A 26,991-nucleotide genomic window follows, 5' to 3' on the forward strand; every position below is an offset into this window, starting at 1 on the left:
GTCTTTGAATTAACAGGCAACTACTTAATTAGGTACTTAATTGCAAATTACAAGAAGCAAAGTGCTTTTTTTATCTATTTTGTAATACAAAACTGGGCCCTATGCTACCTGCAACACTGAAATCCCCGCCTTTCTGAGGAAAACTTGTCTCACATGTAAAGCAACACAAGTTTTAAGTGAGGATTGTTTGCCTTTTGGCCTCAATCGTTTGAGAAAAGGGCCTTTAGAAGCACACAAACCACTTTCAGGTAGAAGAATTAACTGAGACGACACTGGAAGCCAGACATCCATGATACATCAGATTCCAGTGATCTATACATTAAATGTGTAAGAAAAAATGGGATGCTTTGCAAATCAGCGATGGAAAAGCGTTAACTTAGGCAAATAGTACAGGACAAGAAGGGATGTCCTGACTGCGTGGGTGCTCAAACACAGGGCGGCTCTCTGGGGCTGTGCTGAGCTCATCCTCACCTGCCAACCCCCCAAAAAGGCCACCAGGTGAGACACCCGGCCAGGCTGAAGCGCTCCTGCCCTCCACAGACCGAGAGCCTCAGATATACCACCTGAGGGCTCCTCGAGTTCCCTGGGGCCACGGTCTTGGCTCTGCATCCATAAAAATTTAACGTTGGCCACATTTTGCCCGTGGCCATGCCCACCCAGCCCCCTCAGCCTCTCTCTTGCCCAACTTCTGGGTGCAGCATGGATCAAACCCGACATTTTGCCCCGGTTCTGAGCAAGGTTCAGCCCAGGCGTTGGACCCGGCTGCAAAGAGCGCTGGGTCTCCTCCACTCCGGCTACATTTTCCCCTCGGAACGCTCCCCAGCCGGGAATGCTCCGCAACCCAACAGGTCCCTGGTGCAAAGACCCCGGAGCGGTGCGTTCCGGGGAGACTTGCACGGTGCAGAGAAAAAAAGTTAAAATGGGTGTGGGGGTGTGCGCGCCGGGAGCCGACACCGCACACCTGCGGAGCATCCCGCCGGGCGGCTGCGAGGAAGGCTCGGGGGAGCAAACCCACCCTCTCCCTCACGGCGCTGGCTGCGCTTAACCCCGCTGCAACACCGCCCCCGCGCCCCCCGCCCCCCCGCGGTGCGGCCCTTGCAGCCCCCCGGCAGCGCCGGGGCGGGCTTTGCGTGGGTCGCACCGTGCCGTGAAGGGCTGCCCCCCGCGAGTGGCGTGCGGGCTCCCCCGGCCCGGAGCGCGGCGGGCGGGGGTGTGCGTGTGCGCGTGCAACGCAGCCCGCCCCGCGCAGCCCACGCGCGCACGGGCTTGCAACAAGTCGCGCGGCAACAGGGCGCGCGCCGCCGGTGCGCGGGAACGCGCGGGGGGACGGGGGGGACGGGGCGGGAAGGGGGCAGAGCGCTGCGCGCGAGGCCGGCGGGAGGGAGGGGGCGGGGAGCGCGGCGCCGGGGGGGGTGGGGGGGGAGGTTTAACCCCCCCGTGCCCGGCGGCTGCCGCGGCGGCGGCATTTCTATTCAGGCGGCGCTGAGAGAGCCCGGCGCGCCCGGTGCATTGTGGGACTGGGCTGGGAGTCCCGTTCGCGGGAGGAGGCGGAGGGCGAGGAGGCGAGCCGGTAAGAGGGAGACCTGAGGAGGGAGGGAGGAGGAGGAGGGGGGGGGTGGGGGTGCAAGGCGGGGAGATTTAAAGGGGAATTCGCCTCCGCCGTTACGCCGGGCCGAGCGCGGGGGGCGGCGCAGTGCCGCACCGCCGGGGCGCGGGCTGCCCGCCTGGCCCCGGGCCCCGCCGCCCTCCTTCAGCCCGGCCCCGGGGGAAGGGCGGGGGAAGGTGGGGGGGGTGCGCCTCGCCGCGCCGCGACCGCTTTAAAAAAATCCAGCGCCGGCAACGGACGGGTTAAATTTTTCGCCCGCCGACATTTTTTTTTTTTTTTTCCCTCCCTCTCACGGAGCGGCGGCGGCGGCGGGCGGGGGGGACGCGCGCGCCCAACGGTCCCACCGGCCGCCCCGCGCGCGCGCTCGCTCGCTGGCGCCCTCGGTGCCGCCCCCCCCCCCGTCCCTCCCGCCGGCGGGGGGTTAACCCCGCCCCGGCTGGCAGCTTACCTGAGCGCGCGGGGGGGGCGCCCGCCCAGGCCGCCCCCCGGGTCTGCAGCGAGAGCCGGGGGCGGCTGCGTGCGCCGCGCCTCCCCGCCGGCAGCCGGCCCGGCAGCTTCCTCCCGCCGCCTCCCCGGCCGCACAAAGACCAGCGGCGAAGGCCCTGGCTCGCCCGGAAGGCAGCGGCCGGGAATTTAAGGTGTCCTGGAGCCATGGCCGCGCCCCGCGGGCAGCGGGCTGCAGCGGCTGCCGGCCCTGCCGGCGGCGGGCGGGGGGCTTGCTGGCGGCTGCTCTGGGGTCTGGTTGGGGTAGGTACTCGCCTCCGGCTCTGCCTCGCTTCTCCCCTTTGCTCCTGCGCTCTCCCCTCTCCGCTCTTTAGGGAGGCAAGGGTTAAGCTTTCGTTTTTAATATTTATTATGCCGTTCTTTTAAGGCAAGGAACATCTGGGTTACGAGGTGTTTTCTCCTGCCGGGGAGGGGTGCCCAGCGCTCCAGTTGCATGCCTGCCTTGGACTGCCACAAGTCACAAGAAACTTGGTCTTGCGAGGAAGGTTGCTCTCTTGGCAGTCTGCGAAATACATAGTTGCATGCAGCTTCAGCCGGACCTTCGTTAACAAGTTACCGCGTTCTCTTGCGCGGTGGGGGTTTTCTTTTAAATAAAATCGTCTTGTTCCGTCTCGAGATCGGTTTTCAAACTGGGGAAGCGTGATTTACTATGTCTTTACAGTCCTCGAGGCTGCAAAAAGTTCCTGGTAGGCTGTGGCCTCTGAATCCTTTCCTATGTGAGTAGGTAGGGGGTGCTGCGCATTTTGGAGTTACAAGTTAGATGAGGGAAAATGTTTCCCTTGTGGGGCAAGCTGCTTTTTATAAATTTCTAGTATTAATGAGAATGAAGTGTTAAAAAAGAATGAAGAAAAATAAATCTCCCTCCTTGAAAAGCTTTTGTCTCCTATTTCTGTTGACAGGTTGTTTTCCAGATTTTTTTTCTTTTTTTTTTTTTATTGCAAGTGTTTAGTGTCTCACACTGGAAGACAACAGCTACGAACTGAATTCATTGCTCATCCAAGACACGTCCTTGTAACTAGAGTTTGGATTACTGCCCAAGCCTGGGCTTTGGAAGATTTGTTTTAACTAAGTGCCACGCCTCCCAGAGAAGGAGGGAAAGCACTATTTAGGGGAGTTGGGCTCCACATCAGAAGTTCTCAGGGAGCTTAAAACTTCAATTCCTACAAAGCATATTCAATAAATTAGTAGACTTCAAAGTTTATGGAGCAGCTGTACTTGTTAATAACTGCTCTATAGGGGAGGTCAGTTGCACAGTCAGTAGATTTACGTCTGTCTTAACGTTTAGCACCGTCGAACTTGGCGGATACCAGTCACTTGCACGAGTTTCTTTGCTTTTCAGCCTAACCTCGTAAGGACAAGACCATCAGTATCACATTTTGTCTGCAATGCTGCTGAACCGTTGTTCTTGTTGTTAGGCAGGATCCTTGCTTTCTAAGAAACTCCAGCAGACAGGTTGTTTTTAGTAATTCCTGAAAACTTTGCTGAGAAAGATGAATTGCATTTTATCACAGCCGTTCCTGTTTAGAAGTCAGTGTCTCAGTTAGGCCTCTTGTTAGTTTTGGAGTGTGGTGTATGTGAGTCAGAGTGGAAAAACGTTCTAAAATTAGACGTGCATTGTTAAGAATTTTATTAAATGAGTTGCATCAGTGGCTTTTTACATTACTATTTGAATGGACAATTCTCTGTATTCTCAGTATCGTTAGTTGACTAAAGAAGGGCTCAAGAGGCAAGAAACTTTTCAATGTTTTTGTGTCTGGGAACATACTGAAAGGTAAACTGGCATGTTTGTAGGTAAACCAGTCTGCTTTAATACGTCTCTTTGTTCTTCTGTTACCTGTACTAACAGAACACCAGGATTGTGTTTTCCCCGAAGGAGAACAGGTGTATTATGGAGTTTCAGCTTCTTACATCAGAACTGAAGCAGTGCCATTATTTGAAAAGCATCTTATTTTTGAGATTAATATGTTAATGGCTGAAATTATGACCCTGCACTGAGCTGAGTATAAACAGATGTCTCTGCTGAGTGTGTTGCAGGATCAGGGCCCAGGCTGCCTTTTAGAAATCAGCCTCTGTGCTCTGGGAGCTATTATTTCTTTCATTACCTCTGTGTTAAATGAGGTTGATAAGTGTGTTAGATTCTTTTTTTTAATGAAAAACGTATGCAGCATATGTGGAAAAGAAATTCACTCTGATACGCCTGACATAGTTATAGTTTTAAATGTTGGAAGGTAGGAAGAGGAGTCATTCCTTTGTAGTCTTAGAGAATTGAGTTGTGTGAGGTGTGCCCATCTGTCTTAACAAGTGAATGATGAAACTGAGCACTTGCTTTCTTTTTTGACTTGCTCCATGTGGAAAACCTGTTGTCTTGCAGGTCCTAGGAATTTCTAATGGTTTGTTTTTTGTGTGTTTGTTGTTTTTTTTTTTTGTTAATTAAATTAGACTGATCAGCAGAGAAACTAATACCATTGCTCTGGGGTGGGAAAGGCCAGCAGTGTGTGCAAGAGAACCATGTCTGTTCGGGAGTCATTTAACCCCGAAAGTTATGAACTGGACAAGAGCTTCCGTCTGACCCGATTCACTGAACTGAAAGGCACAGGCTGCAAAGTGCCACAGGATGTCTTACAGAAACTGCTCGAATCGCTACAAGAAAACCATTTTCAGGAAGATGAACAGTTCCTGGGGGCAGTTATGCCCAGGCTGGGTAAGCAGTTGTTCTCTGGACACGTGTTGTCTTTCTGTTGGGTCTGCCTAGTGACACGATCTCATTTGCAGTCTGCTTAATCAGTTTGAAAATTGTATGTTATATAGTGCAGGTATAGCATCCAGAAATCCAAAGAATTAATCTTGTGTTGTCGTTTGTTGGCATCTGGGATACAAGAATATTATTTTAATTATTTAACATCCTGCAGTGTGCTCAACTACAAAGAAAAAATGTTCAGGAATGGCTGTTGTGACAGGCATATGCTTATGCGCTAGTCTCCTACTCCCTTTCCCCAGCAGATGCTTTGCAAACTGAAGTCGTATCAGTTAATTTCTGGACTTTCATATTAATACATTGCCTTTAGAAATGTATGCATGAATGCAGTGAATTTTGTGCAACTAGGTGACTCACAGGTGAAGTTCCCTTCTCCCTCCCCTCCCCTCTGTTCTGGGTCAGAGAAAGTGAGCAAGAGAAAAACTTTCTTACTAAAGCTACAGGGAGCTTTTTCCTTTCAGTCTGTCGTTTTTCCTTTCAGTCCTTTCGTTGTTCCCCACTAACTGTTTTGCTCACCTGTAGAAGCTGCCTGGGAAAGGCTGTCTTTCCAAGACCTCTGTTCTTGCCAACTTTACTTTCTCTTTGGTATTTGCACAATGATGCAAGCAATAAGGGAAAACAACCTGCACAAGCCACCTACATGGGGAACAGGGCAAATGTAGGTATTTTGATACCAGCTACTGTACCTAATATTGATATAGATAAATTAATGTAGATAATGTGTTTAATGACAGTCTTAATTCTGTTTGTCTATTTACTCAGCCCTGCATATTCAATCTCTGCTTTGCAGTGCAGAATGAATTTTTTTCCTCAGTGTAGGAAAATCAATGTAGCATTTATTCTGAAGTTATTTAATTATCAATTTAGTGTCCAATAACCTTATTTAAAATTATTTTAACATTGCTAATTGTCTGTTAGCGGGCTAACAGGTTGCAACCCATTATTCTGGTAGAGATTGAATTTGGTGAGGGATTAGTAGGGAACCCGTGTTCTTGCTTAAACAATGGTGATCTTTGTATGAAATATCTAAGCAGCAATTGTGTGTGGAGCTGGGGTGACACTATAATTTAATATTCCCTGATGAAGGACACTTCCAGCTTCTTTTATGCCCAAATTGCTATTTATGTGGAGGTTTTTTCCTAAATTAAATAAGTTGTGCACAACGGCATTTCAATTTGGCAAATTACTAAAATCAGTAATGGTTTGGTTTAGATCTAATAATATAGCTGTTGGGGTTTTTTGTCCTCTTACAAAGTTAGAAGCTCTAAACAGTAATGGAACTGCTAATAAGATTTTTTTTTCTTCTCCAGCTACATGAAAAGGTAAAAAAATAGACTAATGCCATCGATAGGTAGGTATGATACTATGTAGCAGGTAACCTGTTAGAAGGTGGAGAGTTCAGATCTCTCAAAAATATGCTTTTCTGGTGAATATCCCTTTAACAAATGTGTCTTCAGGTAAGTTTGGTGTGATTTGCCTCCGATGCCTTGTGCTTAGAAGTTATAGACAGGTAACTACAGCCTGTGCACATGCACCATGCTCTTGAGATGCAGGCAAGAGGGAAATTGGCCATAGCAGGCTCAAGCCCACTCCTTTTTAGTTCTGCAAGTGCTGTTACCCAAAGCAATCTTAAATATGTCTGTGAGTAAGAAACTGCAAGTTTGATACTAGTTCTCAGAGCTGTTGTGGACCTTGAAATCACTGTTTTCAGTCACCTCTCTGAACAGTTTCACTTATTTAGCCAATCCTTTTTTGGTACAACAGAAACGTAGTCTCAGAAGGACCATTGTGGCCCCTTGGCTTGTCTGTCAAGCAGCACTTGCGCAGAAGTTGTGGAAAATGGCACAAGTGAAATCAGTCTTGCAGCATTATGGCACGAGTGGGTGAACCGAGGGCAAAACAGCTCCTCTACATGAGACACTTCTCTGTAACTGCTTGTGTGCACGTCTCTGGAGACACTGGACATCATGCATAGCAGCTTGGTAGCTTCTTCAGAGGATGAGCAACCTTAAATACAGTTATGAGCCTCTGCCAGCATGCCTTCTCTTCTGAGGCAGGATCTTCTGCCTCCATAGGCAGGAGAGGCAGTATGCTCTCCACCTATGTACCTGCTGTCTGGCAGGCTTTCTGCTCTGTGTCTGCAGTAGGACCTTGGATGACAGCAGCTTGCTCCATGCCTGTACAGGACACTGCCAAATACTGGCTTGTAGCTCTTGCCAGGTAGTGTGTTTCAGTAATACATGAGGAAAGGTTACTGTGTGGCATCTGCTCTCTGAAAACTGGCAGTTTGAAGACTCTTGCCCTGCGAGGCATGCAAAGTAATTCTAGGCAGCTTGCTGCCAGTGCAGGAAGGAGGTAAGCTACCTGCCATTGCTACAGGGCACAAGGATATCAACAGGGACCTCAGCTCAGCCTAACGTGTTGTGATTTGGCACCTGCAGCTTTTGTGCAGGCTCTGCATCGCAGCAAATGCTGGGTGGTTTTAATATTACTTGTTCTGCTTGAAATATCCACCGTCAGAGAAAAGGCTGCATTTGATGGTGTGGTTTTCTCGGAGGAATTTCCCTGTCTAGCAGTTTGTCTTGCCGCCTTTCAACCTCACAGAAGTAAGGTGAGGTTAACACAGTTGCAAAAGCTCCAAGTGCATGAATCATTTTTGACCGAAGGCCTAGGCTGTGATTTATGTCGTTCCTTTTGTTCCTCCTGAAGTGAGGAAATGCCCTTTATGAGAGGCTATGTCCTTTTAAAACTGACATTATGGTTTTTTGAGATTGGAGTGACAGGGAAACCTATTTGCTTTTGGCAGTATCAGTTTACCAAGTTCCTCGTAACTTTAAATGTACATACATACAAGCACAGATGTTCTTAATGCACTATTATTATGCTGCAAAAAAATGTAAAACATCGTAGTTTAGTTCTCGCTTTCAGCTGTTTACACTTCTGTTCCAGTCAGGAGTTTTCATTCTTTGCTCAGTTTTCCTCTTGTTTGTCAATGTGCTTTCTCTACAGAAGGAATTTGCTGTGTCTGTTTAGGCAGTGTTTATTTTATGGATATTTTTTTTTTAAGTTCTTTTGTTAAGAGCATCAGATAAATAAGGGCAAAGTTACTCACCTCACTGATGGATTTCTTGTCTGTGCAGGAATTGGGATGGACACTTGCGTTATTCCATTAAGGCATGGAGGTTTGTCGTTGGTCCAGACGACAGATTATATTTATCCTATTGTGGATGATCCTTATATGATGGTAAGTTGGCTAAACTTAATTGTTAGCTATATTGCTGATTTGATTTGTACTTTTCACTTACCAATCTGATGGCAATTTTGACTTTCTTCTAGATGTGCAGTGCTAATTGTTTGATTACCTGCGTTCAGAGTCTTTCCTGAGTAGATGTGAAGAAGGAGAGACATAGTTTCATCCCGTAATCTTTTCCATGTTGGCCAGGAATGCTGCAGTGCTGCTTTCTATAGGTGAAAGCTGGGAGAACTGCCACCTTTAATTCAAATTTCCCTCCCTCCATCTGTTGTTCTGTGGGATTTGGCTTAAAAAACTCAAAAGGCGGAGAAAAAGAGTTGCCTGTGAAGCAGCAGACAGTAAACTCCAGTTATGAGCAGAACTGCACAGTAATTGGCCTTTTTTGAGGTTCTGAAATAACCAGGTAACATGTTAGGACTGGAAATGCCTAAATGACAGTAGTTGGCAGTAGCACCTGGCAGCTTCGGAGTGCTTTGTGAACACCAGTTTTCCCGTTGTACTGCCTTTCTGCTTGCGGATAGTTAAGTTGAAATGGCTTGTTGGAAGTTCTGTGCACTTTGACTTCAGTTCATTTTGTGTCCCAGTTTCACTTAGTCCATCTTGGTAGAGATTCCTCTGTGGTGTTATGTGGTGGTGATCAGTATTGACTTGAACAGAAGGTCATGGGGAAACAAATGAACTTTAAAAAAAGGACTTCATAAAGCTGTGAGAAGTTCTGTAGGAGATGTTTGCTAAATGAAAGTTAAGAAATGCTGGAATTCATGTTCCCTGTGATTTGAGTGTGACTCCTTTGCTTCAAGGCATGCTTTTACTGCTGTTTATTTGCTGCTCTTGGTTCGCTGTTTATTCTGTGAGACCTGTTGGGTAGGTTTTTGGACATGCAGTTTGAGATTGGGACGGATTTTTTTTTTTTTTAACATGCTTGACCAGGTGTTGTGCTCATATGCAAACCTAGCTCCTTTGATTTCTGTTCCAGAAGAGCGCTCTCTCTGCAAACTGAGCAGCTAAGATCTCAGGCTGGCCTCTGCAGTACAGAGTTGTTAAGCTCTCCTGAGAAATTTGACTCAAGTGGCTTGCTTTAATATCATGTGGGAACTCATCAAGGACCAGAGAGGGAAAAAAAAATGTTGGAGATGGGTGTCCAAGTTAATCAGCTGAGAAACTCCCTTTTCTCACCCTGTAACAAAAACAAGTGAGGGACCAAACGAGAAGGCTGTGGTGAAGGGGGAGGGTTGTTTTTTTATTTGGAGATACAAAGAGTTTGAGATACCGCGGGAGTGGATAGATGAGCCTGTGCCCAGATGAGGTTTAGGCCAGTGTGGTAGGAGTGGAATGTAAATTTGGTCTTAGGCCAGCTTTAGTGGTTGCATCATAGTTACAGTCTGTCCTGTGATCCACAGGCACCAGCAGCTGTAGCTTTGATATTTTCTAACTCTCAGGTCCCTCGCTTCCCATTGTTGTCAACATTTATTGCAGTGTGGTGGCTTGCCACTTTCTAACCTGCTTACAGATTTATCTTTCTTCTTAAAAGCTAAGAACAGGGGTTCTGTCACAAGCCTTCTTGCTGATACCTGCAGTGCAGGATTGGAGCTGCTGGACCCTCTGCTCAGATTCTTTCTGGGGGACTAGAATGCCTGGGGGCAATGCAGATTGCCATTTCCTTGCGTGGACCGACGTTGGGTGGAGGACAGTCAAATACAATTTGCCTTGGGGTTTATGGGCAGTTGGTAAGAGCAGAGGAATGGTGAGACTCAGGAATTCTGAGTTTGTGTCCAGGCTATGTATAAATGAGTGTGCTCTGGACTCCTCTGTTCAAGATAGGCTGCTGCTGCCCTGTTTCTCCAGCTGCTTCTTTCCATTTTTAGTCTAGATGCCCCTTGACCCGTGTCTGTTGTTACGACTCTGATCTCGTTATCACTCACATGTAGTCTACGCTGCTTCTTGCTCTTCTGCTCTGTCTCCTTACCTAGTCAATTCTAGTTTGGTTTTGAGCAGGTGTTCCCTAATTTAGTCTCTTCCTTTCTTTGTGCACAGTGTCTATGTGCAGCACCTTTTCTGATCTCTTGTCCTAGTAGGGGGCAGAGGAAGTGAGCAGGTAAAGCCAAAAGTGCAAATGACTCCAAGCTGGGTGCTGTGACAGAAGGGATTAGAAAACAGCTGAGGAGAGCAAAACTGCATGTGAACTCAGCTGAAACTCAGATTTCTGTTTCAGAAAACAGCTTTCTCTGACTGTGTCACTGCCTATTTTAAAACAAAGTTCTGCAATTATATGCAAAAAAAGTCTTCCTCCTTTTTCCCTTTCCCCTTCTCTTTGGCCATGTTATTGAAAACACTCAATCCATGTTGTGCAAAGTATCCCCAGGATGTACACCAGTAAAGTCTGTATCCAGCATAGGACTTTTCAGCCTAAATGGTTTGATATTCGAGAAGTTACAAGCAGTTGAAAATAGTTTTCATAATAAGTGTCAAGCCACTGGTCACAGGACTGGTACTGGCCTCTGTTGTGGCCCTGTGGAGACACCTTTTTGAGTACAGGAGCAGGAAGAAACTGGCTGGTTTGAGAGCGGACTTCCTTCCCCCTCCATTCTGGGAATCTTTTTGGTGCTCTTTTAAGAACCTTCACTCAAGGCTGGGGATGGGTGTCTGATACTTCGTCCTTTGCCCTTATAAGTAGTTCTTAGTATTACATGTAGAGGTACTTGTGTTTCAGGGTCTCTAAGCAAGCAGTCAGGTAGCAGGCAGGACGCAGCTAGGCTGACCTGCTTGTGAATCCTGTTGTGTTTTTTGGTGTTTGCAAGCCGTGTGTTGTTCCCTCTGCTACTTGAGACTTGTACTCCCTGAATTTGTTTCCATAGTGGTTTTGCCAGTTAGCAAAAGGAGCGTTAGACTGACTGCTGACTGCTAAAATAGAGAACTGTTGTCGGTGGGGTTTTAAAAATTTGTCATTTCTAAGAGGGCATAAACCAGAAGTTTGCTTGGTAAATACTGAAGATAGTGGAGAAGGGTTTGATAGTTCCCTTCCAGGAAACGGAGATGGCAGGCTTTACTGTTCTTAAACATCTAGAAATTTAATGGCCAATTTCCATCAAACTATGCAGTACACACCTCACTCTTCTCTTAATAGTTTAAGATTTAAATGATTAAAACGTTCCAGTTCTAAGTATAAGGGATTCCTCTGATGCCACTGGAAGCTCTTGAATTTATGAAAAACTGGATTATATTTAATTGCTATTTGGAGATGTTATTTCATGTCATCAGCAAGTGAGCTTAACTGCCTGAAAATACTAATTTTTTGCAAAAATCCTGGATGTGTGATTACACTGTAAGGTTTTAGAGATGGTGGAAACATGTTTAGATCCCCCCACAATTTGTCTTCCAGCTGAAGCATCTTTCCGTAGTCCAAATTGTGTCAAATAAGCATGTTGTTGTTTTTGTCATGGTGGTGTTGCCTCTGAACTTTATGAAAAGCACAGATTTAAAATCTTAAAACCAGATGTTGGTTACAGTTCTACAGCTGTAAATCTAAATCAATTTTAATAAAATGTGTGGAGTTTTCCAGAGTAACACGACATAATTTGTCCTTTATTTTAAAATGATCTTGCTGTCCCTTAGGGCACTCCTATATCAGAAAGTTCTGCATCTTCATCAGGAAACTTGATGTCTTAACTGTGCTGGGGCCACACCTCAACAAGCCCTGACTCGGCACCATTAATTTAGTAAAATGAGAGTAGCTAAGCTCATGTGACCCAAGTGATGCCTTCTCAGTGCTGTCAGCTTCACGACTTCTTAGACGAATCTTCAGCAGATGGCCAGTTTTGTCTTTTGGACAAATTATTGTTAGTAGACATGCTCACACATGCAGAAATTAATAAAAATGTATGTGCTGTAGCAAAATTCAGCTTTATCTCCTGACTTGAACAAGTGACGGAGTAGATGCATCTCCCTCACTTAGAAGTGGCAGGGGACAGACATCTCCCCTCGGTACTTGTGCGTGCTCCTAAGCGGTGACAAGGCCAGCTTCTGGGAGCCCTGAGCTCCTTAATCTCCTGTGCATGCTGTCTTCTGCAGACAGCTTCTTATTGACAACCTGACAGAAAAAGCACCCCAGTGTGGCCGTGTTGCTGGCAGCACAACTGTGTCCTCCGGGAAGAAGGGTACTTTCTTAAGAACTTGCTCATCAAGTTCCCTGTCTCCTATGTATTGCCATGCAGAAGGGGTACAGCAACATATGCGTTCTGGATTAGCTTCCTAGCAGTTGTGAGTTACATACGATAGTCATCTTCATCAGTGTGTAGTTTTATGATGGAATAAAGTTAATAGGAACATATCAGATGAAGTAAACAGGTTGCTATCAAAGATAGACTTTGTCGAGCTTAACTTCAGCCTCTCAAATTAGGCATCCAGTCTGAACTCAGGTGGGATTCCTATATAGTCGTGAGAGAGTATGTTGACAAAGAACAATGGGATGAATCATCTCCTTACCTGTAAAAGGGAGGAGATACCTGCACTTCTAGATGGACAGGTTGCATGGAATGGATTATACCACATCTTTGGCTAGATTTCCTAATGCAGGAGCCTGTGGAATAAGCAACTGTCTCAAGTGTACAAACTCATGCTGAAAGTTTTGTTTGTGGCAGGTGTTTGTTTGAACATTTACGAACAGTCCTGCAAATTTTGTCTTTCTTTTTCAGGGACGGATAGCATGTGCCAATGTCCTAAGTGACCTTTATGCCATGGGGGTCACAGAATGTGACAACATGTTGATGCTCCTTGGAATCAGCAATAAAATGACAGATAGGGTAAGATTTTTTTGTACTTTCTTTTTAAGGAAGACCCAAACAGCTAAATATGCTTAGAATGTATTTACCTGTAGTGCATTGTCTCCTCAAAATTTGAATGCTTTTAAAGAAGAGATGGTTTTATTGAGTGTCTCAGTTCATAGTATGAGTCTTGCCTCATAAACATTCTGAGGTCTCTTGCTAATAGTTCAATTTTCTGTGGCATGGTGGTCTTCTGCTGCTATTGCCTTTCATCCCCACCAAAATGGGGTCCCTGCTTCTGTCACTTCACGACAATAGTGATCCAAGGCAGCATTTGATTACCAGTTCATGTATCATTCTGGATAGATGCTTCTGGTCTGCTTCTGCCAGCTTTTTAACATCTCTCTGAAGAAGAAACTGAAATAATTGCTTTTCCTTTTTTCCTTTTATGTTTTTTTTTCTTTTTCCCTTTATTATTTTTCTCTTGTCGCTTTTGTGGAAGTGACTAGCATGTGGTTTTGTTTTGCTCTAGCAAAAAAGGGATGTTTGTTCTTAGAAGGAAGTAGGTTGAGACTTTGCTGGTTAGTAGAGGCCAAATGATTTAACTTTGCCTTATTGCACTGCATTGCTGTGGCTGTACCTGACTACAACAGCAGGATAGTTGTTCTGAGTTTCCAGAACTCAATTTCTCTACTTTTATACAACATTTTGAAGAGTGTTTCTTCACCTCTTCTACACAGGGCTGTAAAACCATGGGACAGCTATGCTGTATGGGATAACATGCAATTTTCAGGAGGCTAACCTCTTCTTCTTCCTAAGTGTGGCTTTTCTGTCATGAACTGTTTGCCATGAGGGTATTTGCCTTGAGTGATTAAAGCCCTGGACTGGTCTTGAAATGACTAGCGCTGCCATGTATGGAACTCTGACTTCTGTTTTGATCTCTAGGAAAGAGACAAAGTGATGCCTCTAATTATCCAGGGTTTCAAAGATGCAGCAGAAGAGGCAGGAACATCTGTTACTGGTGGCCAAACAGTGTTAAATCCCTGGATTGTTTTAGGAGGAGTGGCCACGACAGTCTGTCAGCCTAATGAATTTATAATGTAAGTTAAATCGCTAAACAATCAAAGGCACTGGTCTGAAGGGATACAGTAAAAATCCTTTAAATACAGTATTGTGATCTGTCTCCTTATGAATAAAGCAGTACCCTCTCCTGCTTGCATTTGTCCATAGCACTCAACAGATGCCACATCTCTTTTGTACATATTTGCTTTTTTAAACAGGATGTCCTTTTACTTCTCACCATCCCCCCAGTATATTTTGATCCTAGTCTCCTTTTGATAGGAGACTTAAGCTTCTAACCTTTACTTTACAGGTATTGAAGACTGGTTTTGGACATAAATTTCTGTCATTGATACATACATTTTTAAACCATCTTCCAATTATCTTATTAATGGCTGTGGAGAACTACAGAATTGCTGCCTTTACAGCATTCTGTCCATTTAACAGTAGCTAATTTTGAATGTCCCACTGTGGCATGTTCACTATACCAATGAATTTGTTCATGATCCTAGTGATGGTTGTTATCTTATGCCCTGAGTTACAAAAGTCATTTTTTTCCCCTATCCTATCTTACGTCTTCAGTAAATTGAAAGAAAAGATGTAAATTTGTGTGTGTCTGGCTGCAAGCATTGTTCTATTCCAAGAAAGAAGGAATTAGCACTTTTAAATAAGTTTGCAGCATTTTGCTCAATAGTATCCCATGGCAATGAATCCCAAAGGGTGATTCTGGAATTAGTCAGTTTTTTAACTGTGCAAGATACACTGGTCTGTGAAAATGTAATTGTCAGCGCTTATTCCTAATAATGTGTGTGAATCTCACTATGTAATTAATATATGAATTCTTTGTTTTCAGGCCAGACAATGCAGTGCCAGGAGATGTGCTTGTATTAACTAAACCCTTGGGAACACAAGTGGCTGTAGCTGTCCACCAGTGGCTAGATATTGTGAGTACACTGCAGAAAAAGAAATAGGAAAGAGGGGGGTGAGTTAAAGGTAACTTTCCTCATTCCCTCAAAATGACAAAGTTCAGCACTGTAATAAGTATGCTGAGGGCTCAACTGGGAGTGATCTACCACCTCTCTTTCCTCCTTCCTCCTTGGTGTCTCAGCCTTGCTGGCTTATGTGCAAAACATTTTCAAATCGAGACAGTTTGCTATTTTGTGCTTAGCAAGCCCATCTTAATCACATCATATTCTTAGTTAGTTCCTGGGCATTGCTGTAATAAACAAAATTGTTTACTAACGGAACAACGGACTAGCACCCTGGGTAAAATTATGGCCTACTCCACCTGCCAAAGTAATTGGCAAAAGCTTATTGATGGCAGTTAGGCCAAGATTGCTGTCTGTGTTCATGGGCTTTCTGCTTGTGTACATGGAAATACATCTACGTTTCACATTTATTACCCTGTGCATTCAATAAGAATATTTCTAGCAGCATTATCTATGTAGACATACTTCCATCTGTTACTTCAGGCAAAAATGTAACTACTGAACTGAAAAGTGACTGCAAAATTGGCATCTGCTTATGTTGTCTGGCTCCCAGTATGTGTCTTCAGAATTGTAACTGCTCAGTTTACACTTTAAAATGATGCATCGTTTTTGCTTTTGGGACTACTGAGCCAATAGACTGGCAGAGGAGTGAGCTGGAATCTACTTTGTTTTGGCTGTTGGCCACTACATTGTCAGATAGATGAATTCTAATTACACAGCTTGTGTTAGCAAAAGTGGGAGAGAACCAGCTTAAACCATCATTGGAGTCTGAAGTGTGAGCAACAAGAAAAAGATATTTTTCTCCTTCTTTGTAGGGTCTGGCCTAGCAGTTTTGACCTCTGCAGAATCCTGTGTTTTCCAATCAGATATAAGGATCAGGGCCTCAGATAATCTTGATACGAAAATGAAGTGAAACAACAAGACACCAATTTTATAGTATGTTTTCTGGCCATAATCTTACTTATCTGTTATTGTACTGACAGACTTGCAAATTAAGGATAGTCTGAATTTCCACATATTTCAAGTACTTCTAATTTTCTTGACTGTCAGCCAGAAACACTTTCTGGTCTGAAAAATGAAGACAGCAAGGAAATCGATCCTCCTATTACATGTAAACAGCATATATCTTTGATTGCAGTAGGAAAATTTCTGAGTGGCTGTGCTGCCTTTTCTTGAGCTTTGTTTTGTGAAAGAGTCTGGAAAGTGAAACTAGAATTACCCATCACAAATCCACCATAGATCAAATTTTGGTAGGGAGTTTGACTTTGTGTTTAAAAGTATGTGGGAGAAGGTACATAGTATGGCAAGTTTATGCATAGGGAAGAAAGGAAAACTGAAATGTAGGGATATGTGTCTGCAACACAAATGTGGAAAAAAACCCCCAAACAACCAACCTAAAAGCTGCAGTATTTACACAGAGCAGTAGTGAAGGAGTTCTTGGTGGCAAGTTGAAAGGAAGATTGAAACGGAGGCCAAATTTGTGCTCCTCGCTTGATTGCTGCCAACATTGTTGCTGCCAAGCCCCAGCTGTGTTGCTGGCGGCAGCTGCCATAGGGTGCAGAGGAAGAGCCTGCAGGGAGCTGGGCCCCACCGAGGACCAGGTCAGGGATGTGCTGGGCGTGATGAAGCTGTTTGCTGTGGCTTTGGCTGCCAGGCTGATGATGTGGACTGTAGGCTGGTCTGCAGCTGGTAACTGGCATCCCTTTGCCTTTTCCTCTTTCAGCTGAAAGGCGTGAAAAGGGTTGCTGTCATGTGGCCCTTCAGAAAGGGTTTTCTAGCCCTTGCTGTTGTCTACAGACCCTTCCCATTTGGAAATTTAAGCTTGCTTTTTAAAAGTTGTTTGGGGATTTTTGTGAACTTTTCTGCCTTTGTTTCCTGTTTACTAACTCCAGTATCTGATTGCTATAGTGGAGAGGAATTTACATCTAATTTGTATCTTGCCTGTGTTTGTGGCTCTTCTAGCCTCAGCCTTGAATTCTGCTTCCACTTCATTTGTGATCTCCATTCCCATCATCTGACCAGTTTCCATCCCATCATCGGCCTCAGAACTGTTTTTTTGAAAACTAAGGCAGAATGACTGCTCAGGTTTTTCAATCATACCTGGAGTAAGAATAATCACTATTCTGTCATCTCTGTAATAGCTTAATTTTTTTTTCACTTGGTGTCTCATTTATGTAAATAAATATGCTTTTCTTATTTAATTGATCAGACCGAGTTCCTAATTTCAGAAGCTCTGGTCTTACTGTTACACTTCTTTGCTCTTTAACAAATTGTTTGGGCTGACCAGTCTTTTCCCCTTCTTGCCATTTCTGGATTCTCTGATACACCCCTTGAAGTCAGCACTCATTTGTTAAGGGTAAGAGCCTCTTTGACAAGATCCTTCCCCAGTGTAGCAACATACGCCAACTCTTAGCAGTTTTTGCACCATTGCTTTAGCAAGAAGTTTTTTCCATGCATTTATTGTATGAAATGGCAGTGTAGCCATTGTGGCTTCAAAAACCCTGTTTTGGTTTACTCTCAGTTCTTTGTAATTTTATTTCCATTGTAAAAAAGGAGAAAATTAAACCAGTTTGTAGTGTTGCTTTTAACACTTAAATGGTTGCTTTGTTTTGTTCTGGATCTGGAATTACTTCAGCTTTGAATGAAACAATTGCCCTTTATAAAGGTACCATTTCCTAAATTGTTCCGAGACCCTTTTGGGATGAAAAGTGTTGCTTGGAATGTGATGGAGGCATGAGTTCGTACAAGACAGTGGAGAATGGGTGGAAGGAGATGCTGGTATTAAACTGTAAAGGAAGCTTGTGAAACTGCCTTAATCTCAATTCACTATAGTGATTACATCCTGCCTTAGTATACATTCCTAAGGTCAGGGCTTCTGGATATCAGTGGCCTTTCTTGATCAGTGTCCAGATGTGAAATCAAGAATTTTCTCTTAAAAAATCAAGAAGGCAGAGATTACAAATCTGAACATCCAGCAACAAAGTTGTTTTCATTTGGCTGCAGAGTTCAAGCCAGAGAGTTGCCTCTGAAAGAGTTCTTTGCCCTGGGGTAGGTTATTCCACTCTGCTCTGCTACTGAAAGCAAGATTTGAGGTGCTTGGTGCCTAATAGATCTTTCAATGAATTTCACTTAGGTGCAGCAGAGCAAGGCACGCACCTCTGACTGCTGAACCTTTTGCCCCTCTAATGGAGTGTAAGAAGGAAAAAAAAAAAGTATGTTTTGGATGAACAATTTTTTTAAAGTGGTAGGGATGTGCTTTTAAAATATACAGCTACAAATCTGAAAGAATCATCTTTATTTCATCCATTAGCCAGAAAAGTGGAATAAAATCAAACTAGTGGTAACGCAAGAAGATGTAGAACTAGCATACCAGGAAGCGATGATGAATATGGCACGACTGAACAGAACAGGTAAGAAGGGAGGCATGTGTTGGGGGGACGGAAGGGAGGTTGTGGGTTTTTCCAATTCCATACTTAATTTAATTTCACTCTCATGGGGAAATGTGACACAGCCACTTTATCCCTTCCTTCTGCCCTGTCTTCCTGCTGTTCAGCGTTTGTGAAGCAAGCAAATTCAAATCAAACGCCCTCTTTTAATTATACAGCAAAACACAAATGCTGCTGGAGATGATTATGACTCATGTGAATGCTGCAAGTAGCATCCCAGTGAGTTAGAGCATGTTTTAAAGGGAAATATATGATTTGTTCGTTATCTTCTGTGCCTGGAGAACTTGTGAGGGCCTGACTGTAATGTTTAAAAAATTCAAAATAGAATACAAAAGGAAAAGCTCTTCAATTTTGTACACTTCAATTTAAATTCTTATTTTTTAATTTTGTCACATTATGTGCTTCCCAAAGTGTTGGAGTATTTAGCACGTTTTCTTTCCTGGTTTTTTTTTTTCCTGTTTTTGTGGTGGATTTTGTTTGGGTTTTTTCTTTTGATTTTGGTAGAGGTAAGGTTCTGCTTTTACCTTTAAAAATTCTAGTCCAGGATTTCCCTTCTTTGTTAAAAATGTCTTTGGAGAAGCAGAGTTGAATTAGGCATTTCCTTACTTCTCAGCTGAAGGAACAGGGATAGTTAAATATCTCTTCTTCCTTTTATTCAGTTTTCATGTGGTATTTGTTATATCATCCCACTGGTTTTTCTTTCTTTCTCAAAGTCTTCCAGGAAAAATAAATTACCAGGATTGTCTTATGGAAAGGAACTCTGGTCCTGTTCATGTATTGGGAAGCACCAAAGAAGGGCAAATAGTTCTTGGTTTTGTTTTCTCCACTCAGTCTTCTCAAGCACCTTTAACAACATTTAAATATTCTTAAATGGAACTATTATCCTGCGTGCAGAGGTGTCCTTCTCCCACCCAGGGCTCTCCAGTTGCAAATGCCCAAGAATTTAATGAATGCCTAGGTGGGGAGGCTGGGGCCCTTCCCCCACAACCTGCAGGCTTTGTTCTTAAGCTCTTAAAACTTTTAAGAGTCCAGATCTCCAGTTCTGATGTGGTGGTTTTATGGAGTGGCAGGGGAAGAGATGTAAGAAAACTGACCCAGCGTGAGTCTGGTCCTTGCCCTCAATGAAGCAGCGCTGAGCTCAGAACCTCTTTGGCCCTCAGCTTTGGGAAGCTTGAATCTGGAGCAAACCTCTGTTTCTTAGACTGCCAATATAAATTAGTAGCACATGTCTAGTAGAGTGTGCTCATAAGTCTAACTTCAGTGCTGGATTTTCAGCATGGTTTAATACCTTAAGTAAAAGTTGAATTTTTTTAAGCGTTACATGCAGTATTGGTGAATTCCAGTTTCCTTCAAGTATGATTTTTTTAGTATTATTATTTTAATAATTTAATAGTAACCCAACCTGATTCGAATTGAAGGTATGCAGCTTCGTTCGGACTGTGCACAATATTGTGGAAGCATTGCTTTTCATGACAATCTTTTTTTCTGATTTATGTTTTCTTTCCCCCTCCCTGTCTTGTAGCTGCTGGACTCATGCACACTTTCAATGCACATGCAGCTACAGACATCACAGGATTTGGAATCCTGGGGCATGCACAAAACCTTGCCAAGCAGCAGCGAAACGAGGTGTCCTTTGTTATTCATAACCTTCCTGTTCTTGCCAAGATGGCTGCTGTCAGTAAGGCTTGTGGCAATATGTTTGGCCTCATGCATGGGACTTGTCCGGAGACTTCAGGTAGGTGACACTTGTACCACCCTCTTGCTTCACTACACCTCCACATTAGAATTTAGTAACATTTCAGATGTACAAATCATGTGCTTTGCATTCAAAATCACAGTTGGTTTGGCATATAGCCAAGCTAATGAGCATTACCCACACAACTGTTCACAATTAACTTCTTCAGCTTAACTTCCAAACCACCATCCTGTTCTGAATGCCTTCTACTTCTTTATGAAACACTATAATAGAAACCCTTGCTATATCTAGAACATTTTGCAGTTAGAAGTTAGTGCTGATTCTCAGTTCTTTTGAAACCTCTTTCTCTCTTAGCTGTTAACTCCAGAACAGTGAATATCTGAAAATCCCAGCACAGCTGACACAGTTTTCTCAAAGGTAAAGCCACCTGCAGTAGGTTTGCCAGTCAAATGAGTTGTGTTTTGTTTCTCGTTACGAATATGTGTGAGTTTAGTGCTGAATGGGCTAGTCTTGGCAACTGAGGCCTTCTCTGTCTGCAGCACACAGACATCCAAGAATACTGATTTTTCTTCCTTACATGTATCAAATCTGACTAGCAGCAAAAAAAAAAAAGCTGGGGGTGGGAGGGTGGGGGTGTTGGTCTCTGACCCATTAGTTTCTTGAGTTTTCTATTAAGTAAAGCTGCCACTTGAGGTGGCAATGAGTGCAGCAGATGTGTACTGAGAACTGGGCTGTGGAAAAACATTTAAACAGTCATCAGATGATAAAACTTCTGATGTTTTTGAAGTTGCCTTATTACTAAGTGTAAGTCACTTTGCTGACTAGTGGGATCACTGCCTTCTGCTGGAAGCCTCTGTATTTCATTTTCCCCTTGAATCTTCTGTCCTGTTCCATTTTGTTTTTCTTCTTTAATCTGATTTTTCTTTCTCTTTGGGAAATGGAGAAGATGTAGCAACAAATCTGTCTTTTCTCGTATCTCATTTCCCCACCCTCTTCCTGCTCTCCAAAAGTATTATCCAAGTTCGCTTCAGTTCAGAACAGAGGGGGCCCCTTGCAGCAAAACAGTCCGAAGATCTGGAAAGAAGCATCACAGTGAGAGCCATAAACTTTTCCCCTAGTGAATATACAACTTAACCATGATCTGCTGAATTGTTCTTTAGCCATCTGTGTTTAAACAGACACTCTGTCCTACAGAGACTGTATGATGTGTAACAGGATATGGGACATGAACCCTTTCAGGAGTTCAAATCCAGCGTCAGTCAGCAGAGACCAGAAATATCTGGTGGCAGTTAGGCAAGCTGTGTCACTAAGGTTGGGAGCACCAGACAGATTCTTGCTACCCAGGAGCCACGTAACCAGAGTGCTCGTAGCATCTGTTATTGGTTCCAAAGACTCCAAAAAATAGTGTGGACACAGAGCTGGAAGTGCAAGATGCTCTTTCAGGTGAGTGGCTGCGGCAGAGGTTTGTATAGCAGTTGCCGTGGGAATGACTTAGCTGCAAACTGAGCACTGGGCTCTTCAGAGCTGCCCATCCTGCACCCTGGGGATATCCAGTTCTGTCTTTTTCACTGAAGGAATGTAAAACTCCGTGGATGTGTGCGCTGCCATGAGAGTACTTGGAAGTGGAAAACAGTCGACTTAAGAACCTCTTCTGGGACTGGGAGCAAGAAGTGTCTTTGAAATACTGAACAGCTTGTGTTTCAACATTGATGATGGAAAAAACAGCAAGACATAGTCTGGTTATTTGTGAACTGAGTGCCTCAAAACACGTATATTTGATTTCATCACAGTGTTGCATTTCTCGCATTAGAGGTGGCTATAGGGATTTACTACAGGGCAGCATCTGCCAAGTATTAGAAAGATCCATAGCCACGTGGATGGAATAGCTCTGGTCGGAAAGCTATATAACTGCAGTCCCGTAGGCTTTAGGCTTACGCTGGATTGCCTGACACATTGCAGCAGTGTGTATTAGTTTGGGCATGGTGTGCTGGGATGGCTCGTTAGCATTCAGACCCAGGCTGTTTGCACGCTTCATGTCCTGGGGTTGATTTATGTGAAGGGAAGCGTCCCTTGCTGCGCCTGTGTATCCAGTTGTGAGGATGCCTTTTGTAGGGGCTGCTCAGGGCTGTTCATACAGTAATGCAGATCCGCCCTTTCTCTGCTGGCTTAAACTTCCAGAAATGCTCGTGTCTGTAGTTTCTTCATTTGCGAACAGATGTTTTTCAGCAGAGTGGGCAGGCAATGAGAATTTTACTGAAAAACGATTTGAATGGATTTTAAGACTGTTGTGGTTTTTTCCAGTGAGCATTTGCTGGGCACCTGTTGACAGAAGTTAGTGTTGGAAAGATCTATTATGTCATCTGTTCCATCTTCCAGGCACTCTTGTTTATGGTCTATTTTCTTAAAATTGCAGTTTTACGGGATTTTTACGCTCTTTTAGGTAACACTTTGGTAAGTAGTTAAAGCTGCAGTCAGGCAGTTAGTTTCAAAAGAATTCTGTTTGTTAGACTGGCTACTTGCAGAAATAAGTTACAGGGTTACACACATGCATGAACATCCCATAGAGTATTTTCACTAGTCCTCTTCTAAATAACTTTTGAAACTATTGACTGATGTCAGCCAGCTTTGTTAGTGTAGCAGAGGTACCTCAACTATTCAGTGTTTGTGCAGATTTTGTGGAAATGGGCAGATGGGTAGAAAGGAAGGCCTGTGTTAGTGCCTGACAAGAGGCAAGGCTATGATCTCATCCTTTTGTTAGTCATTGTGGGAGAAAGCCATTAGCAGGAGCAAGGCCACTTGGTTCTGATTCATGAACTGTCTGTTATCTCTGCTCTTAATTGCAAAGCTTTGTCTAGTCTGCTTTTGAAGTCTTCTGTGTCCACTTCCCTGCTTGCAATATGACTGTTAAAACCAGCAAAGTTCAAAACTTCTTACCAAAAAACACTTTCATTTTTAAAAAAGTAAGCCAGGACAGACACCAAGTATCTGCATCCTTTGAACCCCCAAAAGAAGCAGCAAACCCTCAGACTGCCATGATTCATTCAGGCTTTGCTTTGCCTTCAGCCGTGACTGACGCAGACCTCAAAAACTTGGTACACCACTTGCTTCAGTGCAGACTGGCACTGCTGCTTTCATTTTCCACAGGCACATTGCAACAGCTTAAACTCCCAATGGTTGTGACCTTGCACAGGTGAAGCTTCTTGTAGTTGTCCGTGGGACAAAAACCAGCAGCTGGGAGCACCAGCAACATAGACCAGGCTAGAATGCATAGTGGGAAACCTTAAGGACTTACCCAAAGGGTTAAAGAGACTGGTCAGTCTAGCAGAGAAATAATTATAATCCCTGCATACAGGTATCCCGCAACTGACTGAGAGTAGCCCATAGCCTTTATTAAGGTTATTGATCCAAGTTTGGGATCCAGCGAGCAGGTGGGAAGTGATTTTTGATTGGAAATAGGGGGGTTGTACATATTTTCTGACCTGGTCAAAGAATGTTAACAAGGTGTGTGTACAAGTGACACAGAACTGTAAAAAGAGAGTGTGTGGGGAAAAGATAATGAAGATTATTCCTGAGCTCAGTCCTTTATTTCCTTTTTCACTGTATTCCTCCCTTTTGGCTAGGTAGCATGTTCTGTGCACTACCACTTGTAAACCTCTTCCCTGACTTGCTTGCACAATGATGTAAGATTTCTCTTCATTAGAAATTTAGAGATTTATGATCTCCCACAATGATCGTTTAGAGATTTCCATGGGAATGGCACATAATTCCTTTGCAGTTGATTTGTCTGTTACATCTGCAGTAGTTTAAACGCTGTCTTTCAGGTTTCGGGGTGGGGGGGTGCTTGTATGCTGTTTTTGGTGGAAGTACCTGGATGTTATGTTCCAAAATGTCTGAGAGAGGTGTTTTCCTGGATGGCACACTCATTTGCTTCATATAGAACCTAAAAAATAACTTTTGCATTTCCACATACCCTTATGAATAATTCCTCATGTTCAGTATCTGCTTCTTCCTCATGGCCTTAAAATAAAAGCGTCTCTAGTCACCACCAAGAGGACTATTTGATTGGAAAAGCAAACATAAAGGTGCCTAAGGTGCTAAGAAGCTGTGCAAGGGCCGCAGAGGAGGAGGTGGCACTGAGCCCAGGGTGGCTGGCTCAGCAGGTGGCCCTTTGCCACCAGGGTTGGCTCAGGAGCTAGTGGCATGACTTGTGCTGCTGGCTGATGCTTTTCACCCCGACGAGAAGTCTTTAGGTCAAATAACTCTTTTGAGAGTAAGCAAGACTCAGCGTGTGCCCAGACTCCTGTTTGTCTGAATATATTCTTAACTGTGTTGTCCAAACGTTTTCCAATGGGAGGTGATATTTTAACATCCCTTACAGGAGGTTGCTGTGTGTCAGGATACAGCACAATGTGCAGATGTGAGCTGCACAAACTGTAGGTAGTATGAAGGCTTGGAGGTTTAATTAAGTATCTGCAGATGACTTGGCTGCTCTGTGTTGCAGTGCTTCACACGTTATAACATAGCATAAATGTAGAAAAGGTAAGGGATATAGGAAAGGGTAGCACCAAAACATTAAATGACTTGCTCAGAGCCTCCTAGAATTTTGTGCCAGAGCTGACAATGAAACATATTCTAGTAAATTCACCTGCCAAGTCACCTTTTTCAGTGCTTTGGGATTCTCAGAATGAAAGCGATCTTAGGTTTAATAACTGAATGGCGAGCTAGCTGACTAGTTACTATGCTGCTTCTGAAAAGCATTCATTGGTAAATGAAATATTTTTCAATTGTCTCTGAGAAAAAATGTTAGGGGAAAGGCTAAAAAAGATTAGAAAATTCTCAAAGGGGCCTGAAGGACGGTCACAGGGAGCACTGGATCAAGCCTATGTTTAATCTTCTGCCTCTTGCATTCTCTGGTAATAGCCCCTACTTTGATGAACGATTTCATGGTGGGCAATGGAATTACTTGCAGAATCAGCTGCTACCAATATGTAGCTACAGGTATCTGAATATGACCTGTATCCAAAATGTTTTTGTGCAGAGGCACTTTGCAGTCCTCTGTTGGAAGTTTACAATGCTGGTGTTGTTTCAGTATGCCATGTGTTGGCATCAGTATGGCGTCCTTTTGCCAACGTCTTTTGTGTGTATTTGGCTTCCTTTACATACCCACTAAACACTCAATTTGGGCACAAACTTCTTTCTGTAAAGCAAGAGCTCTGACTTCCCCCGTGTCTTCTCTGGGAGTTCGACAGAATCCACTGAAGTCAACAAGTACACGTCTAAATAGGAATTTGGCAGATCAGGCTTGAAATGCTTTGCCATCGGACATTTTAACGCTCTGCATTTTTTTTTCATTGCAGGAGGCCTCCTCATCTGTTTACCACGAGAGCAAGCAGCACGTTTCTGTGCCGAAATCAAGTCTCCAAAATACGGCGAGGGTCACCAAGCGTGGATTATCGGCATTGTAGAGAAGGGCAACCGCACGGCCAGAATTATAGACAAACCGCGAATCATTGAAGTTGCACCACAGGTGGCCACTCAGAACGTGAACCCGACGCCTGGTGCCACCTCTTAATATAAATGAAATAGCTGTTTGTTTTTAAATAGATCTATTCCTTTATCATCCTGCAATTTAAAGAACTGTAAAAAGAAAAGAAAACTTGTTGTGTCTGCACATCTGGTGGCCTTAGGTCAGTTTATGAGTGGATACAATTAATAAAATAAAATCCATTGCCTTTTTTTCCTGTTACATTAACTGAAGATGCACCTAATCTTGAGGCAGCTTCTGAGTTGAGAATTATATTGTTATCCAATACTGTTGATTCATTTTGAATCTTTAGACACTTATCTCTTGCCGCATAGGCTCTTTTTAAAGGTGCTTTCACGTAGCACAGACATTACCAGTAGTAGTGTCGAATAGCAGTTTGTGTCCTTTCATTATATGTATATTTATCATAAGTCTAATTTTGATGCCTTGAGTGATATTCCAGAAAGGCAATAAACGGATAAGTGACACAGTGGGTATACCCAGTAGTAAGAGGGTTGCATGATTACATTCAATCTTTTTTCTTTTTTTTTTTTTCTTTTTTTTTCTTTTTTTTTTTTTTTGGTGAGGTTTAGTCTTACTGAGAGCATCTACGACCCTGGACATTGTTTGGTAGTGCACTCTGTTTAAACGAGCAAGTGCTGACTTTGCATGGGGAGCGCTTCAGAGTCGAAGGAGTAATTTTTAATTTCATTATTTGTAGACCTGACAATATTTACTGTATTATCAATGATTGTTTTCTTTATTGATAGTAAGGAAAAATAATTCTTTTTTTTTTTGCAATGTGATTGGATGTGCTATAGTGCAACAAAGGTTTTGCAGACCAAAAGGAGGTTACTGTATAATATTCATTTACAATTCACTATATAAATAACTACACAAATAGTTTTTAAATATAATCAAACTAAAATAAACCTCTGTTCTGTGGATGGTAGTGTTTAATACATTTTATATTTTGTATAGTGATTACAAACCTTTTTTGTTTCTTTAAAATCAGCAGCTGTTTAGTATAATTCTTAGTATTATTTTGTTCTTATGAAATACATTTTTCTGCACGCTTTTGTGATCTGTGTTTAAAATCTACATTGCCAACATTGCAGCTTGAATTTAAGCTTGTTACTCAAAATAAATATTTAATTTTTTTTATTGCTCTTGTAGAAGTGCATGAACTTTTTTGATTCCTAGCTGAACAACAAACTTGCAAGTGGAGAAATCCTTGGGTTTTTATTTTATTGCAAGCGTAATTATACTGATAGTTGTTACTACTCCTTTGATCAGTTCTGCAAGCTGTGATGTCTAGTGGTAATCTAGAATATCTCCGCCTGCATGTCAAAGTTGAGAGCAAGTAGGTTATCTCCAAGTATATTATCTGCTTCATTTT

General features: G+C 43.4%; 1 protein-coding gene across 2 annotated transcripts; it reads left to right on the forward strand.

The window, feature by feature from the left end:
• Nucleotides 1-1,425: 1,425 nt before the first annotated feature.
• On the forward strand, nt 1,426-26,756 carry SEPHS1 (selenophosphate synthetase 1). 2 transcript variants are annotated; one of them, XM_056340543.1, is made up of 9 exons: nt 1,426-1,570; nt 4,550-4,811; nt 8,006-8,109; nt 12,810-12,917; nt 13,824-13,978; nt 14,791-14,881; nt 18,237-18,336; nt 19,895-20,107; nt 25,426-26,756. In XM_056340543.1, the coding sequence occupies exons 2-9, from the start codon at nt 4,619-4,621 to the stop codon at nt 25,638-25,640; spliced, it is 1,179 nt and encodes a 392-aa protein (XP_056196518.1). In that variant the 5' UTR covers nt 1,426-1,570; nt 4,550-4,618; the 3' UTR covers nt 25,641-26,756. The 2 variants fall into 2 exon arrangements, with proteins under 2 accessions (XP_056196518.1, XP_056196519.1); XM_056340544.1 differs by lacking the exon at nt 1,426-1,570 and adding an exon at nt 2,111-2,353.
• The last annotated feature ends 235 nt before the right edge of the window (nt 26,757-26,991 follow it).

The sequence above is a fragment of the Falco biarmicus genome, chromosome 5, assembly GCF_023638135.1.
Source record: "Falco biarmicus isolate bFalBia1 chromosome 5, bFalBia1.pri, whole genome shotgun sequence".
NCBI lineage: Eukaryota > Metazoa > Chordata > Aves > Falconiformes > Falconidae > Falco > Falco biarmicus.

Coding starts and splice junctions, on each gene's coding strand:
- SEPHS1 (XM_056340543.1), top strand. CDS start 4,619: ATGTCTGTTCGGGAGTCATTTAACCCCGAAAGTTATGAACTGGACAAG. Junction 13,979..14,790: donor CAGCCTAATGAATTTATAAT/GTAAGTTAAATC, acceptor CTTTGTTTTCAG/GCCAGACAATGCAGTGCCAG. Junction 20,108..25,425: donor GACTTGTCCGGAGACTTCAG/GTAGGTGACACT, acceptor TTTTCATTGCAG/GAGGCCTCCTCATCTGTTTA.